The sequence below is a fragment of the Leuresthes tenuis genome, unplaced genomic scaffold (assembly GCF_036924035.1).
Source record: "Leuresthes tenuis unplaced genomic scaffold, fLeuTen1.0.hap1 SCAF_5, whole genome shotgun sequence".
NCBI lineage: Eukaryota > Metazoa > Chordata > Actinopteri > Atheriniformes > Atherinopsidae > Leuresthes > Leuresthes tenuis.
This window is the reverse complement of record NW_027325359.1, coordinates 36,601,088-36,613,101: the sequence shown is the minus strand read 5'-3', so window position 1 is coordinate 36,613,101 and position 12,014 is coordinate 36,601,088. Positions and strand designations below refer to the sequence as shown.

At 53.6% G+C, this 12,014-nt stretch overlaps 1 protein-coding gene across 3 annotated transcripts in view; it reads right to left on the bottom strand.

Annotated features, from left to right (window-relative positions):
• ambra1b (autophagy/beclin-1 regulator 1b) overlaps window positions 1-12,014 on the bottom strand; it is a 36,211-nt gene that overhangs the window by 15,752 nt on the left and 8,445 nt on the right. For all 3 annotated transcript variants that reach the window (XM_072386769.1, XM_072386771.1, XM_072386770.1), the window contains exons 3-9: window positions 11,715-11,773; window positions 8,590-8,773; window positions 7,632-7,804; window positions 6,106-6,172; window positions 1,192-2,717; window positions 1,025-1,111; window positions 189-374 (exon numbers count right to left, since the gene is read on the bottom strand). In XM_072386769.1, coding sequence (XP_072242870.1) covers window positions 189-374; window positions 1,025-1,111; window positions 1,192-2,717; window positions 6,106-6,172; window positions 7,632-7,804; window positions 8,590-8,773; window positions 11,715-11,773 — 2,282 coding nt within the window. The remainder of the gene's footprint in view (window positions 1-188; window positions 375-1,024; window positions 1,112-1,191; window positions 2,718-6,105; window positions 6,173-7,631; window positions 7,805-8,589; window positions 8,774-11,714; window positions 11,774-12,014) is intronic.

Here is a 12,014-nt window from a genome sequence, read left to right as displayed (position 1 = left end):
AGCTTTAAAGCTTTAAAAGGTGACACATTAGCTTAAAGCCTCAGAAAAATGTTTAAAAAAAGGTTTAAACTAAAGTCTCTTTCTTTTTATTTGGTCATTTTTTGTTCACTTCTCAGCTGCCCTGACTCCCGGTTGTCATAGCAACACCAGCTTGGCTCTGATTGGGCTTTCTGAGACAGGACACTCACTCCAGGTCCTCGAAGTCCACGTCGCTGTTGTCCATGGAGCTGGGCGGGTTGCTGGCCGGGCTGTCGGAGGAGGTGGACATGGCCCGCAGGCGGTTCTGCTGGTACCGCAGAGACCGCTGGCGGATGCTGTCCCGTCTCGACAGGTACTGGATCATCCTCTGAGCGTAGTACGCCGCTGGAGAGAGTCTGCAGAACAAAGGAGATCGGCTCAGTTCCTTCTGCTTCAGGCAGAAATCACCGTTAGAATCTGAGAAACCGGGTTTTATTGGTTGGATTTGGGTTCAATCACATGACTGACATAAACCAATCCCCAGCAGTCAGCTGGAAAAAGGGCGGGAACAAGAACCCGGCTGTTCTCAGGTCAGTACCTGGCTGTTTACAGGTCAGTACCTGGCTGTCAGGTCAGTACCTGGCTGTTCTCAGGTCAGTACCCGGCTGTTCTCAGGTCAGTACCCGGCTGTTCTCAGGTCAGTACCCGGCTGTTCTCAGGTCAGTACCCGGCTGTTCTCAGGTCAGTACCCGGCTGTTCTCAGGTCAGTACCCGGCTGTTCTCAGGTCAGTACCCGGCTGTTCTCAGGTCAGTACCCGGCTGTTTACAGGTCAGTACCCGGCTGTTTTCAGGTCAGTACCCGGCTGTTTACAGGTCAGTATCTGGCTGTTCACAGGTCAGTACCTGGCTGTTCTCAGGTCAGTACCCGGCTGTTTACAGGTCAGTACCTGGCTGTTCTCAGGTCAGTACCTGGCTGTTCTCAGGTCAGTACCCGGCTGTTTACAGGTCAGTACCCGGCTGTTCTCAGGTCAGTACCCGGCTGTTTACAGGTCAGTGTGGTGCCTACCTGGCTGGGTCGGGGTAAATGGGGTGATCTCTTGACCCTGACATGTCATAGCGAGACAGCGATAACAGCGACGATTCCAGCAGCCGCCTGTGAGAACCGGAGACGTGTGGATCAGCTGAAGGTTATTACAACATCTCGTGACTAAATGATACTTTCAGAGCGCGTACCTCCTCAGGGAGTCTTCATCTGGGGGATCAACAGGCATTTCTTGGCTTAAGGCCTCCGGTGGCTCTGCCGTTCGGCTGGTGGTGGCCTGTCGGTAAACCCTCTCCCACTGCGCCGTGTCCTGGTTGTACACCAAACCCACCGTCTGCTCCGCAGGCTGGCTGGGGGGCGGGGCTATGGGGAAGGCCACTGTTCCCGGTCCCCCACCTGGGGGAGGAGGAGGCGGCTGCTCGCTGGGCTCTGGAGGCACCCTCCTCTCTTGTGTTTGAACTTGCAGCCCCCGTCTCCCTTCCTCGGGCTGCCAGGGAGGTGCAGATGAAGGGAAGGAGGACGAGGAAGGCTCCAGCGTGGAGGCAGAGGTGGAGGAGGTCTGGTTGGTGCGCTCCCAGCGCTGAGAGTCGTGGTTGAAGGTCAGCAGGTTGTGGCAGGCCCGGCAGCGGTTCAGGTGGCCCCGAGAGGCCGGGGGAGGAACATTGTTCTCCAGGCTGTGGGAGGTGGGGGGAGGAGGGAGAGGAGGCTGGTAGTGGATGATGGTCGGGGAGGATGTGGAGGACGAAGAGGATGGTCCCGGTCGGTCTGGGTCCATGTTGTTATTGAGCAGCTCCTGGTTCGGCTCCTGGCCGCCATCCGCCATGCTGCCCCCCAGCGACGGGTCGATGTCGATGCGGTCGATCTCCAGGAAGTAGCGGCTCAGGTTGCACTGCAGCACGTTGCGAAAGGAGGAGGTGGTGTTGCTGCGGGAGCCGTCCCAGAACGGGTGATGCCCGCTGCTCGTCCCGGCGGCGTCCCGGGCCCCGGCCTCTCCTTGCTGGGGGAAACCTCGCCCCTCGGTGGCGGAGGTGTAAACCGGTGAGTGGGAGGAGCCGTCCTGCTGACGGAGCACTGACAGAAGGCTGATGGAGGAGGAAGAGGAGGTCCTGGGAGGCAGCATACCTGGGCTAACACCACCTTCCCTCATGCTCAGCAGATTTCGAGTCCAGTCTGGTCCTGGCCTGGGGGCGGAGTGCGGCTCGATGCTGCTCGGGACGATGGGATTAAGAGACGTGCCGGCGCTGTAGTACACTGAGGTGAAGGCGGAGGGGCGCTCCGAGGGCTGCCTGGGCTCGGTCCGGGCCGAGGAGAAGGTGGAGGCTGTGGAAAGCGTGGGAGTGTCAGACGACACCCTGGGATCGGACAGCGTCACAGAGGGAGCGTCTGCAGCCAGGGAGGGGGGGCGGCTGAGGGAGCAGCGGCTGCACAGGCACACCATGCCCAGGTGCTGGGTGCAGCCGGGGAACGGCGTCCCGCGCTCAGAGCTGGGGTACTGGGCCAGGGGCATGCTGGGAGATTCTCCGATGCTCGTCCCGTTCTCCCCAAGAGGCCGGGTCTGCTCGCCGCCTGCCTGCGCCCCCGGAGAGCGAGACGACAGGATGTGGAGGAAGTTGTGGAGGATCGGTGTGCGGCGAACCGGCTGAGAGGGCAGGAAGGAGCGCTGGCGGAAGTGCGGCATCTCAACGCTGTCCATCGGAACCTCGGAGTCCTCCTCGTTCTGAGAGACAGCACAGAGACACCAGGAAGGTTAGCAGAAACACAACGCTGGCTGCAGGATCCCAGGAAGGTTAGCAGAAACACAACGCTGGCTGCAGGAACCCAGGAAGGTTACCAGAAACACAACGCTGGCTGCAGTATCCTAGGAAGGTTACCAGAAACACAACGCTGGCTGCAGGATCCTAGGAAGGTTACCAGAAACACAACGCTGGCTGCAGGAACCCAGGAAGGTTACCAGAAACACAACGCTGGCTGCAGGATCCCAGGAAGGTTACCAGAAACACAACGCTGGCTGCAGGACCCCAGGAAGGTTACCAGAAACACAACGCTGGCTGCAGGACACCAGGAAGGTTACCAGAAACACAACGCTGGCTGCAGGAACCAGGAAGGTTACCAGAAACACAACGCTGGCTGCAGGAACCCAGGAAGGTTAGCAGAAACACAACGCTGGCTGCAGGAACCCAGGAAGGTTAGCAGAAACACAACGCTGGCTGCAGTATCCTAGGAAGGTTACCAGAAACACAACGCTGGCTGCAGGATCCCAGGAAGGTTACCAGAAACACAACGCTGGCTGCAGGAACCCAGGAAGGTTAGCAGAAACACAACGCTGGCTGCAGGAACCCAGGAAGGTTACCAGAAACACAACGCTGGCTGCAGGAACCTAGGAAGGTTACCAGAAACACAACGCTGGCTGCAGGAACCCAGGAAGGTTACCAGAAACACAACGCTGGCTGCAGGAACCCAGGAAGGTTACCAGAAACACAACGCTGGCTGCAGGATCCTAGGAAGGTTACCAGAAACACAACGCTGGCTGCAGGACCCCAGGAAGGTTAGCAGAAACACAACGCTGGCTGCAGGAACCTAGGAAGGTTCCCAGAAACACAACGCTGGCTGCAGGATCCTAGGAAGGTTAGCAGAAACACAACGCTGGCTGCAGGAACCTAGGAAGGTTCCCAGAAACACAACGCTGGCTGCAGGAACCTAGGAAGGTTCCCAGAAACACAACGCTGGCTGCAGGATCCTAGGAAGGTTACCAGAAACACAACGCTGGCTGCAGGATCCTAGGAAGGTTAGCAGAAACACAACGCTGGCTGCAGGAACCCAGGAAGGTTAGCAGAAACACAACGCTGGCTGCAGGAACCTAGGAAGGTTACCAGAAACACAACGCTGGCTGCAGGATCCTAGGAAGGTTAGCAGAAACACAACGCTGGCTGCAGGAACCCAGGAAGGTTAGCAGAAACACAACGCTGGCTGCAGGATCCTAGGAAGGTTAGCAGAAACACAACGCTGGCTGCAGGAACCCAGGAAGGTTACCAGAAACACAACGCTGGCTGCAGGATCCTAGGAAGGTTACCAGAAACACAACGCTGGCTGCAGGATCCTAGGAAGGTTAGCAGAAACACAACGCTGGCTGCAGGAACCCAGGAAGGTTAGCAGAAACACAACGCTGGCTGCAGGAACCCAGGAAGGTTAGCAGAAACACAACGCTGGCTGCAGGAACCCAGGAAGGTTACCAGAAACACAACGCTGGCTGCAGGAACCCAGGAAGGTTAGCAGAAACACAACGCTGGCTGCAGGAAGGTTAGCAGAAACACAACGCTGGCTGCAGGAACCCAGGAAGGTTAGCAGAAACACAACGCTGGCTGCAGGATCCTAGGAAGGTTAGCAGAAACACAACGCTGGCTGCAGGAACCCAGGAAGGTTAGCAGAAACACAACGCTGGCTGCAGGAACCCAGGAAGGTTAGCAGAAACACAACGCTGGCTGCAGGAACCCAGGAAGGTTAGCAGAAACACAACGCTGGCTGCAGGAACCCAGGAAGGTTACCAGAAACACAACGCTGGCTGCAGGAACCCAGGAAGGTTAGCAGAAACACAACGCTGGCTGCAGGAACCCAGGAAGGTTACCAGAAACACAACGCTGGCTGCAGGAACCCAGGAAGGTTAGCAGAAACACAACGCTGGCTGCAGGATCCCAGGAAGGTTACCAGAAACACAACGCTGGCTGCAGGACACCAGGAAGGTTACCAGAAACACAACGCTGGCTGCAGGAACCTAGGAAGGTTAGCAGAAACACAACGCTGGCTGCAGGAACCCAGGAAGGTTAGCAGAAACACAACGCTGGCTGCAGGACACCAGGAAGGTTACCAGAAACACAACGCTGGCTGCAGGATCCTAGGAAGGTTACCAGAAACACAACGCTGGCTGCAGGACCCCAGGAAGGTTAGCAGAAACACAACGCTGGCTGCAGGATCCTAGGAAGGTTACCAGAAACACAACGCTGGCTGCAGGATCCTAGGAAGGTTACCAGAAACACAACGCTGGCTGCAGGACACCAGGAAGGTTAGCAGAAACACAACGCTGGCTGCAGGAACCTAGGAAGGTTAGCAGAAACACAACGCTGGCTGCAGGACACCAGGAAGGTTAGCAGAAACACAACGCTGGCTGCAGGACACCAGGAAGGTTACCAGAAACACAACGCTGGCTGCAGGACACCAGGAAGGTTAGCAGAAACACAACGCTGGCTGCAGGAACCTAGGAAGGTTAGCAGAAACACAACGCTGGCTGCAGGAACCCAGGAAGGTTAGCAGAAACACAACGCTGGCTGCAGGAAGGTTACCAGAAACACAACGCTGGCTGCAGGAACCCAGGAAGGTTACCAGAAACACAACGCTGGCTGCAGGAACCCAGGAAGGTTACCAGAAACACAACGCTGGCTGCAGGAACCCAGGAAGGTTAGCAGAAACACAACGCTGGCTGCAGGAACCCAGGAAGGTTACCAGAAACACAACGCTGGCTGCAGGAACCCAAACATTCACTCAGGTCCTGAGAGAAATCAATAAAAACTAAAGGAACGTTTCAGCACCTTTCCCTCCTCTGACTAACCTGCAGCTGACTTTAAACCACAGAGAAAATTCCTCAAAATAGTCCCTGATGCTGAAAATACTGAGCAAAGGTTTCCAAACTCAACACACTGAAGAGGAAGTGATGCAACCCTCGTCTCCCAGCTGTTTCAAACTACTTTGGATCAGTCAGGTCTGCCGTTACACGACGTAAACGTGCACGTGTTTCACAATAAAAGCCCAGATAAGAGCAGGAGGGTTAAGTCTATTAAATTAAGCTTTTAATTAAGTTTTAACTGTTTAGATTAAGATTTTAACACCACAAACTTCTGTAATCATGTCTCCTCGTGTTAACTGAGAGGAAATGAATCTGTTCTACCTGCTGATGGACAGATGTTACGAACCACAGAGCGTGCACAGGGTGCACGATAAAGTGCTGCATCAGCATAAACGACTGCAGAGAAATGGCAAATCCTAACAACAACAACTACACACTAAATAAAAGTACCTTAAACAGCTGAGGTTAATAAAGACTTAACACTTCTTACCTGCTGATTGGATGGATTCACTATCGCCGTCAGCAGGTTGTGACCCAGAGGGTCAAATCTCACCAACCTATAAAGAACACAGAATCCATCAAAATGACTTCAAAAACTTTCTGTGGATATCTGTAAATATTGATCATGATCAACACGAAACCGCGTTTAAACGGATATTTCAGAAGAGGTCACATTCATTGATTATTCCATCGATTAATCACAGAAGAAACACTTTTGTAACCACTTAAAACAGAGAAAAATGTACATTATGAACCCGTTTTTACTGGGTGACATGAACAAAACTGTGACTGATCAAAGCTAAACTCCTAAAGGCCCCAGTCGTTCTTCTCCGTCACAGAGGTGGCGCCGCGGCGTGAAGCTTAGCGTTAACTACTCTCCACCTCTCCAGGATCCAGGACTGGCAGACCCAGGACCCAGGACCCAGGACCCAGGCCCCGAGGGACAGACCCAGGACCCAGGACCCAGGCCCCGAGGGGCAGACCCAGGAACCGAGGGGCAGACCCAGGACCGTGAATCTTAGCGTGAAGCTTAGCCTGAAGCTTAGCCTGAAGCTTAGCATGAAGCTTAGCATGAAGCTTAGCCTGAAGAAGCTTAGCATGAAACTTAGCCTGAAGCTTAGCCTGAAGCTTAGCCTGAAGCTCAGCCTGAAGGTTAGCCTGAAGCTCAGCCTGAAGCTTAGCCTGAAACTTAGCCTGAAGCTTAGCCTGAAGCTTAGCCTGAAACTTAGCCTGAAGCTCAGCCTGAAGCTTAGCCTGAAACTTAGCCTGAAGCTTAGCATGAAACTTAGCCTGAAGCTTAGCCTGAAGCTTAGCCTGAAGCTTAGCATGAAGCTTAGCATGAAGCTTAGCCTGAAGAAGCTTAGCATGAAACTTAGCCTGAAGCTTAGCCTGAAGCTTAGCCTGAAGCTCAGCCTGAAGGTTAGCCTGAAGCTCAGCCTGAAGCTTAGCCTGAAACTTAGCCTGAAGCTTAGCCTGAAGCTTAGCCTGAAGCTCAGCCTGAAGCTTAGCCTGAAACTTAGCCTGAAGCTTAGCCTGAAGCTTAGCGTGAAGCTTAGCCTGAAGCTTAGCCTGAAGCTTAGCCTGAAGCTTAGCGCTTAGCGCTAACTACTCAAAGCCCGGTCAGTTAGAGCAGCCATCAGTGGTCAGATTCTCAGCTCTGCTTCCATCACAGCTGATGAGCTGCAGGAGTTTCAGCAGGTGATCTGTCACCTTTCCACTCTGATAAAGTTCTTTATCTTTTAACTTTTGACTTCTAAGTGTGTCGTGTTGCCTTTTCTCTGTTTGTTCGTCATGAAACAGCTTCAGTGGAGGCTCTTGGGAACCATTAAACGAGCTTTCTTTGTATTTTAGTGTCAGTTTTCTTGTCCTTTTACCTAGATTCCCTCAGGGTTCAGTTAGTTTCTTTAGTTTCATTTAGTTATTCTTTTCTCTGTTACTTTATGGTTTTTCAGCTTTTTTCAGCGATAAAACAAGCGTAGGTGTTGCTATAGCAACAGAGCCGCTCTCCTAACCCACCGCACTCTCTCCGTGTCGCTGCCCGTCTTGACCACGGCGAAGGGCTCCGGTCGGCTCCAGTCCCAGAAGTGCAGCTCGTTGTTGGTGGCGATCAGGAGGAGCTGAGCGGTCGGGTGGAAGGCCAGGGAGGCGATGGCCACGTTGCTCTCCGTGAACCAGCTCTCGCTTCCACCCTGCAGGAGACAGACAAGACGCCTGAAAATGGCCCTGAAAGGTGCTGGATTCTGCTGCATCGAAGGGAAAATTCACTTTATTCTACGCGTCTGATTTAAAACGAGTCAGAAATAGACTGTTTATGAAGTTAAAACAGGTTAAAACGAGTTAAAACAGAGTTTAAAACAGAGTTAAAACAGAGTTTAAAACAGAGTTTTAAACAGAGTTTTAAACAGAGTTTAAAACAGAGTTTAAAACAGAGTTTTAAACAGAGTTTTAAACAGAGTTTTAAACAGAGTTTTAAACAGAGTTTAAAACAGAGTTTTAAAACAGAGTTTAAAACAGAGTTTTAAACAGAGTTTTAAACAGAGTTTTAAACAGAGTTTTAAACAGAGTTTAAAACAGAGTTTAAAACAGAGTTTAAAACAGAGTTTAAAACAGAGTTTAAACAGGTTAAAACAGGTTAAAACAGAGTTTAAACAGGTTAAAACAGAGTTTAAACAGGTTAAAACAGGTTAAAACAGAGTTTAAACAGGTTAAAACAGAGTTTAAACAGAGTTTAAACAGGTTAAAACAGAGTTAAAACAGAGTTTAAACAGGTTAAAACAGAGTTTAAACAGGTTAAAACAGAGTTTAAACAGGTTAAAACAGAGTTTAAACAGGTTAAAACAGAGTTTAAACAGAGTTTAAACAGAGTTTAAAAAGAGTTAAAACAGAGTTAAAACAGGTTAAAGAGTTAAAACAAAGTAAATTTAACCTGGAGGACCACAGGGGACCGACCCGGTGCTTCAGCTGAGTTACTCACATGCAGGTCCCAGATCCGGACTTCGCCATCAAGGCACCCGGAGGCCACCAAGCCAGGAATGGTGGGGTGAAAGGTCACGCACCACGGGGTTCTACGGTGGCCCACCAAGGAATGTAGGCACTTTCCAGTCTTCACCTCCGTTATGTAAATGTTGTGGTTGACGTGGGTGGACGCCATCAGCGACCTGCGAGAAGCCAAGAGGAGGACAACGGTCAGAGAGACTCACAGCGAAGGTTGTTCTGGAATATTTTTAGTAAGAAATAACGGAATCAGTGAAAAAGATAAACTGCAGACAGTCTGAGTGATAAAAGCCTTTGGAAATGCATCTTCCTCTGATCTGAGGTGGAATCAGAACCAACAGGTCCAGCAGTGGACCATCCCTCCCCCCAGAGACGCTCTCCAGCTCCTCCTGGGGGTCCAGATGGGATATATAATCCCTCCAGTGAGTTCTGGTTCTGACCCGGTTCCTCCTCCCAGGAGGCATCCTAACCAGAGGAACCACCTCAGCTGACTCCTTTCTTTGTGGATGGTGGAGCTCCTCCCCCTGATGTTAGAGCTCCTCCCCCTGATGTTAGAGCTCCTCCCCCTGATGTTAGAGCTCCTCCCCCTGATGTTGGAGCTCCTATAGCCTGGATGGTGGAGCTCCTCCCCCTGGATGGTGGAGCTCCTATAGCCTGGATGGTGGAGCTCCTATAGCCTGGATGGTGGAGCTCCTCCCCCTGGATGGTGGAGCTCCTATAGCCTGGATGGTGGAGCTCCTCCCCCTGGATGGTGGAGCTCCTCCCCCTGATGTTAGAGCTCCTCCCCCCTGGATGGTGGAGCTCCTATAGCCTGGATGGTGGAGCTCCTCCCCCTGGATGGTGGAGCTCCTCCCCCTGGATGGTGGAGCTCCTCCCCCTGATGGTGGAACTCCTCCCCCCTGGATGGTGGAGCTCCTATAGCCTGGATGGTGGAGCTCCTCCCCCTGGATGGTGGAGCTCCTCCCTCCAGATGGTGGAGCTCCTCCCCCTGATGTTAGAGCTCCTCCCCCTGATGTTAGAGCTCCTCCCTCTAGATGGTGGAGCTCCTCCCTCTAGATGGTGGAGCTCCTCCCTCTAGATGGTGGAGCTCCTCCCTCTAGATGGTGGAGCTCCTCCCTCTAGATGGTGGAGCTCCTCCCTCTAGATGGTGGAGCTCCTCCCTCTAGATGGTGGAGCTCCTCCCTCTAGATGGTGGAGCTCCTCCCTCTAGATGGTGGAGCTCCTCCCTCTAGATGGTGGAGCTCCTCCCTCTAGATGGTGGAGCTCCTCCCTCTAGATGGTGGAGCTCCTCCCTCTAGATGGTGGAGCTCCTCCCTCTAGATGGTGGAGCTCCTATAGCCTGGATGGTGGAGCTCCTATAGCCTGGATGGTGGAGCTCCTATAGCCTGGATGGTGGAGCTCCTATAGCCTGGATGGTGGAGCTCCTATAGCCTGGATGGTGGAGCTCCTATAGCCTGGATGGTGGAGCTCCTATAGCCTGGATGGTGGAGCTCCTATAGCCTGGATGGTGGAGCTCCTATAGCCTGGATGGTGGAGCTCCTCCCTCCAGATGGTGGAGCTCCTCCCCCTAGATGGTGGAGCTCCTCCCTCTAGATGGTGGAGCTCCTCCCTCTAGATGGTGGAGCTCCTCCCTCTAGATGGTGGAGCTCCTCCCTCTAGATGGTGGAGCTCCTCCCTCTAGATGGTGGAGCTCCTCCCTCTAGATGGTGGAGCTCCTCCCTCTAGATGGTGGAGCTCCTCCCTCTAGATGGTGGAGCTCCTCCCTCTAGATGGTGGAGCTCCTCCCTCCAGATGGTGGAGCTCCTCCCTCCAGATGGTGGAGCTCCTCCCTCCAGATGGTGGAGCTCCTCCCTCCAGATGGTGGAGCTCCTCCCTCCAGATGGTGGAGCTCCTCCCTCCAGATGGTGGAGCTCCTATAGCCTGGATGGTGGAGCTCCTCCCCTTGGTTGATGGAGCTCCTCCCTCCAGATGGTGGAGCTCCTCCCCCTGATGTTAGAGCTCCTCCCTCCAGATGGTGGAGCTCCTCCCCCTGGATGGTGGAGCTCCTCCCTCCAGATGGTGGAGCTCCTCCCCCCTGGATGGTGGAGCTCCTCCCCTTGGTTGATGGAGCTCCTCCCTCCAGATGGTGGAGCTCCTCCCCCTGATGTTAGAGCTCCTCCCCCTGATGGTGGAGCTCCTCCCCCTGGATGGTGGAGCTCCTCCCCCTGGATGGTGGAGCTCCTCCCCGTGGATGGTGGAGCTCCTCCCCCTGGATGGTGGAGCTCCTCCCTCCAGATGTTAGAGCTCCTCCCCCTGATGTTGGAGCTCCTCCCCCCTGGATGGTGGAGCTCCTATCCCCTGGATGGTGGAGCTCCTCCCCCTGGATGGTGGAGCTCCTCCCCCTGGATGGTGGAGCTCCTCCCTCCAGATGGTGGAGCTCCTCCCCCTGATGTTAGAGCTCCTCCCCCTGATGTTGGAGCTCCTCCCCCCTGGATGGTGGAGCTCCTATCCCCTGGATGGTGGAGCTCCTCCCCCCTGATGTTAGAGCTCCTCCCCCTGATGTTGGAGCTCCTCCCCCCTGGATGGTGGAGCTCCTATCCCCTGGATGGTGGAGCTCCTCCCCCCTGGATGGTGGAGCTCCTCCCCTCGGATGATGGAGCCCCTCCCCTAAATGGTGGAGCTCCTCCCCCTATGTCTAAGCCTGAGCCCCGCCCCCCTCTGAAGAAAACCACGACCTCATTCTTTGGGTCAGAACCCAGATCTGTGACCTCAGGTGAGGGTCGGAACAAAGATGGAGCAGGAACCTGAAAGCTTTACTGCATGAGATTCTTTCAAAGAAAACTGATTCAACCGTTGATTCTTTCTGTTCATGAACTGCTGTTCGATCACCGTCTCCTGCAGAGTTCAGACTCATTTCCCTCCCTCCATGCTCCTCAGTGCTGCTGTTAAACAGCTGGATAAGGTGAAGCTGAGGAGAACCTGAAGCTTCCTGAGGAGAACACCTGAAACCCTTTCAGCCCGTTCTGTCTTTATATTTAGGAACCTGTAACTGGGGCAGTAACTTCAGGTTCTGCTCTCAGGTCCTTCCAGCAGAAAGACAGGAAGTGCCCCCCCCCCCGGTCTCACCTGTCGGGGCTGAAGGCCAACAGGAAGGTTGAGCGAGGGCTGTCTGGCAGCTCCACTTTCTGTCAGGGGCACAAAACAAACATTTACAAACACTTCATTAAACTGCCTGTTCTGACCCACTGGGAACCCGGTTCTGATGATCCAACGGCTTCAGCCTGGTTCTGGTTCTAACCCTCTCAGGTGAGGGTTAGAACCAGAACCACCTGAAACTTTATCTGAGGTTAGGACTCTAATCGGTGAAAGAAAAACCAGGAAGAGATACAGTTTCAGCTCATTCTAACAGGATCTGGAGTGAATCTC